We start from the raw sequence: 3,857 nt of genomic DNA on the forward strand, positions 1-3,857 counted from the left end.
AGACGGTGAAGGACAGGGAAGCCGGGCGTGCTGCAGTCCATGGCGTTGTGAAGAGTCAGGCACGACTGAGTGACTGAATGATGATGATGAAAATGAACCTTGACCAAATTCTTGGTTTTGGTGTTGAAGTCTATGCTATTAAACCTTACATTAGCAGATCATACTGTAGTCACAGAATATCAAGATTTAAAATGTATCTTAGAGATAAGCTAGTCTCAGCCTCTTTTCATATAAAGGAGGAACACCAGGAATGACTCCATATATATTCATTACTGGCAAAAAGGGATAATTCAGTAGTGCTTTGTTAACTTCAAAAATAGAAAAATTACTACCTCACAACACAAAATATTCCTTTCTTAGAAAGACCAAATTTGCTTCCCAATAACTTTCAACTTACTGGTCTAGTTTATTGTTGGAGTCACACAAAATCAGATTCCAGTTTTTATTGGTACGCTTTCAAATAGCTGAAGACAACAATCACATCTCCCATGGCCATTCCTTCTCTAGAGAAAAATACTTCCCCAAATGATATGATTTCCTGTTTCCTTCTCTTCCTAACTGCCTTGCTCTACATAAGCTCCTATTTCTTCAAGTGACAACAAGGGGTTTCAGCATGGAGTCTAAGGACTATTCAAAGGTAGTTTATTTTTGTACAGAGTTGACTAGGACTTAAGTTATTCTCTTGATGGGATTATACCTCTAAAAATGCAAAATGGCTTTTTGATGGCGTCATAACACATTATTAATATATTCACCTTAATTTAACCATAATAACCTGTATTCAAGCATGATTTTTCCATCTCAAACTTCAGCAATTTGTTTTCTAAGTCTATGCAGGCATCTCTTTCCATATGTATATATTTCTGTAAAATTTTTCTAGGTTTTACTATTTGAAGGGTTTCCTGAATCTTGTTTTTCATAATCCATAAATATGATAATGTCTTCGTTTAAGTTGCCAATAAGTACGGTGAATAATTAGATTAAATATAGAGCCTTTTGTTTCCTTCCAGGGAGAGGACAGTCTCTTAGCCAGCAGTTTCTGGACACATCTATTTAATCAGTAAAGAATCTACTTAACTGTCAATTTATATCTACTTTTCTCCTGAATATTGTGAGAGACTATCAAAAGCCTTACTGAAATACAGATACACAGTGAATTCAAGTCACCCTCTCTGACTTCCCAGGCTAATAAGAACTATATTATAGTTCTTATTATAAAGTTCTTATTATATAGTTCAAATTATAAAATATTCTTGGTTTAGCATGACTTTTCATGGTGAACCTATAATCACTGACCCTGATCTGAGTGTTAAGTTGTTCAGCACATAATTCTCAGAAGTCCTATGGGATACAGAGATGAGATCTTGGGAAAGCCTGTATGAGTGCTGGAATAGGGGGATTTATTAGGAAGGAAGAAAGACCTCATACTTAATTCCTTACCTAGGCTATTAGGCACACGTCTGCTGGCCCGGTAAGCCATACCTTCTCCAAAGGCTGAGGAGAGAATGGTGTGCAGAACAAAGAAGGACTCACGAGTGCCTGGTTTTGTGGTAAAGTGTGCCATGGCACTTTGCTTGGACTACTTTGTCTAGACTTAATGATGCGTTATCTCCCATCAGGACGTACTTCCCGAGACAGCTGTGGGAACTTACATCTCTCCTAGGAAAGGTACTCAGTAACTTGAATTCATCCCATGGAAATCCTTTGGAAGCTACAAAATCAAAGACGATCTGGAGCTTATTGCTGGCTAGGAAACGCCGCTCGAGGAACTCGCCGCTTGGGGTCCGGATCCGCAGTTTGCTCACAGGCTCAGCAATTTCTTCCTTTGGCTCAGGAGGCAAGGCCTGCTCTAAGGAGAGCCTGATGGCCTGAAGAGGGCAAAAACAACGTGTTAAACTGCTGATAGATGGAACTGTGGGGGTTGGGGGAAGGAGACACTAGAAAAACCTGCTGGCTTCTAGAACCCATCAAAAAGTCATTGCCCATTTATTAACTAAGCCTAATACTTGAACAACAGAATCACGTGTTTTTCACCTTTTTAAATATCAGCACAATATGCAAGTAATTAAAATAAATCCCATCATGATGACACATTAAACTGATAGGTAACAACATAGAAAAGAAATTAATTTTTTACTGAAAGGCTCAGTATTTGTGATTGATGAAATAGGTATCGAACACCCAATTGCTTCCTTTCTGTGGTATGAATTAAGGCTATTAGAAGCATTTGCAAAAGCACGTGTGTGTGCAAACACACACACACACACACACACACACACACAGATGGGGAGGTGGAGGGAAAGACAGAATGAAAGAGAGAGAAAACATACATTTCCCAAGTAGAAATGGCTGAAGACTTTGTAGAATTCTGGATAAGATATTAAAAATGAAATGGAGGAATGATTCTGCTTGGGGTGATGAAAATTTTTGGAAATAGTGGTGGTGGTTGCAAAATTGTGAATGTAATTCATGCCATTTAATTGTACTTAAAAATGGTTACAAAGGCAGATTTCTGTTATATATATTTTGTTTCAATACAAGAAAATGGAATGGAAAGAAAAGAAATTAAAATACCAGGTTTACTAGAGCAGACTATGGTCCCAGTTCCAGCCTTGCCACTATACTACTGCTGTCACAGTTGGCCAAGTCCAGATCTCTGGATCTAGAGATGGCAGATTCAAACACCTTAGGGTAAACTGTTGGGAGATCTCATGGCTAGGGTTGGGCTCTAGTTCTTAACCTAGTGTTATGTTGTTTTACATTCAAGATACCGCAGCAGAAGGACGTTAAAGGTCTCTGATGTCCCCGCCTATGGCAGAAACTCACTAAAACCATTTTGTTCCTAGCACTGGGGGAGGTTGCTTAGACAAATAAGCCTGGAATTGGCATGCTTAGCTTCACAGAAAGTAACCAGTTGTGTTTCTGGTTACTCTCGCTCTTTCATGTTCCCAGTTTTCATCAACAGGAAAAATAAAAATTTCTCCCAATTAATTTACAACTATTAAAATCAAGTAATATGAGTAACATGAGAGAGTTCCAAAGAATAGCAAGGAGAGATAAGAAAGCCTTCCTCAGCGATCAATGCAAATAGAGGAAAACAACAGAAGGGGAAGGACTAGAGATCTCTTCAAGAAAATTAGAGATACCAAGGGAACATTTCACGCAAAGATGGGCTTGATAAAGGACAGAAATGGTATGGACCTAACAGAAGCAGAAGATATTAAGAAGAGGTGGCAAGAATACACAGAAGAACTGTACAAAAAAGATCTTCACGACCCAGATAATCACGATGGTGTCATCATTCACTAAAGCCAGACATCCTGGAATGTGAAGTCAAGTGGGCCTTAGAAAGCATCACTACGAACAAAGCTACTGGAGGTGATGGGATTCCAGTTGAGCTATTTCAAATCCTGAAAGATGATGCTGTGAAAGTGCTGCACTCACATGCCAGCAAATTTGGAAAACTCAGCAGTGGCTACAGGACTGGAAAAGGTCAGTTTTCATTCCAATCCCAAAGAAAGGCAATGCCAAAGAATGCTCAAACTACCACACAATTGCACTCATCTCACACGTTAGTAAAGTAATGCTCAAAATTCTCCAAAGCAGGCTTCAGCAATACGTGAACCGTGAACTTCCAGATGCTCAAGCTGGTTTTAGAAAAGGCAGAGGAACCAGAGATCAAATTGCCAACATCCACTGGATCATGGAAAAAGCAAGAGAGTTCCAGAAAAACATCTATTTCTGCTTTATTGACTATGCCAAAGCCTTTGACTGTGTGGCTCACAATCAACTGTGGAAAATTCTTTAAGAGATGGGAATACCAGACCACCTGACCTGCCTCTTGAGAAACCTATATG

General features: G+C 39.1%; 1 protein-coding gene across 2 annotated transcripts in view; it reads right to left on the minus strand.

The window, feature by feature from the left end:
* The window catches only part of FAF1 (Fas (TNFRSF6) associated factor 1), a 489,357-nt gene that overhangs the window by 39,372 nt on the left and 446,128 nt on the right, over positions 1–3,857 (minus strand). For both annotated transcript variants that reach the window (XM_010834447.1, XM_010834446.1), the window contains exon 18: positions 1,653–1,868. In XM_010834447.1, the coding sequence (XP_010832749.1) occupies positions 1,653–1,868 (216 nt within the window). The remainder of the gene's footprint in view (positions 1–1,652; positions 1,869–3,857) is intronic.

Source organism: Bison bison, unplaced genomic scaffold, assembly GCF_000754665.1.
Source record: "Bison bison bison isolate TAMUID 2011002044 unplaced genomic scaffold, Bison_UMD1.0 scf7180017864033, whole genome shotgun sequence".
In the NCBI taxonomy this organism is placed as follows: domain Eukaryota; kingdom Metazoa; phylum Chordata; class Mammalia; order Artiodactyla; family Bovidae; genus Bison; species Bison bison.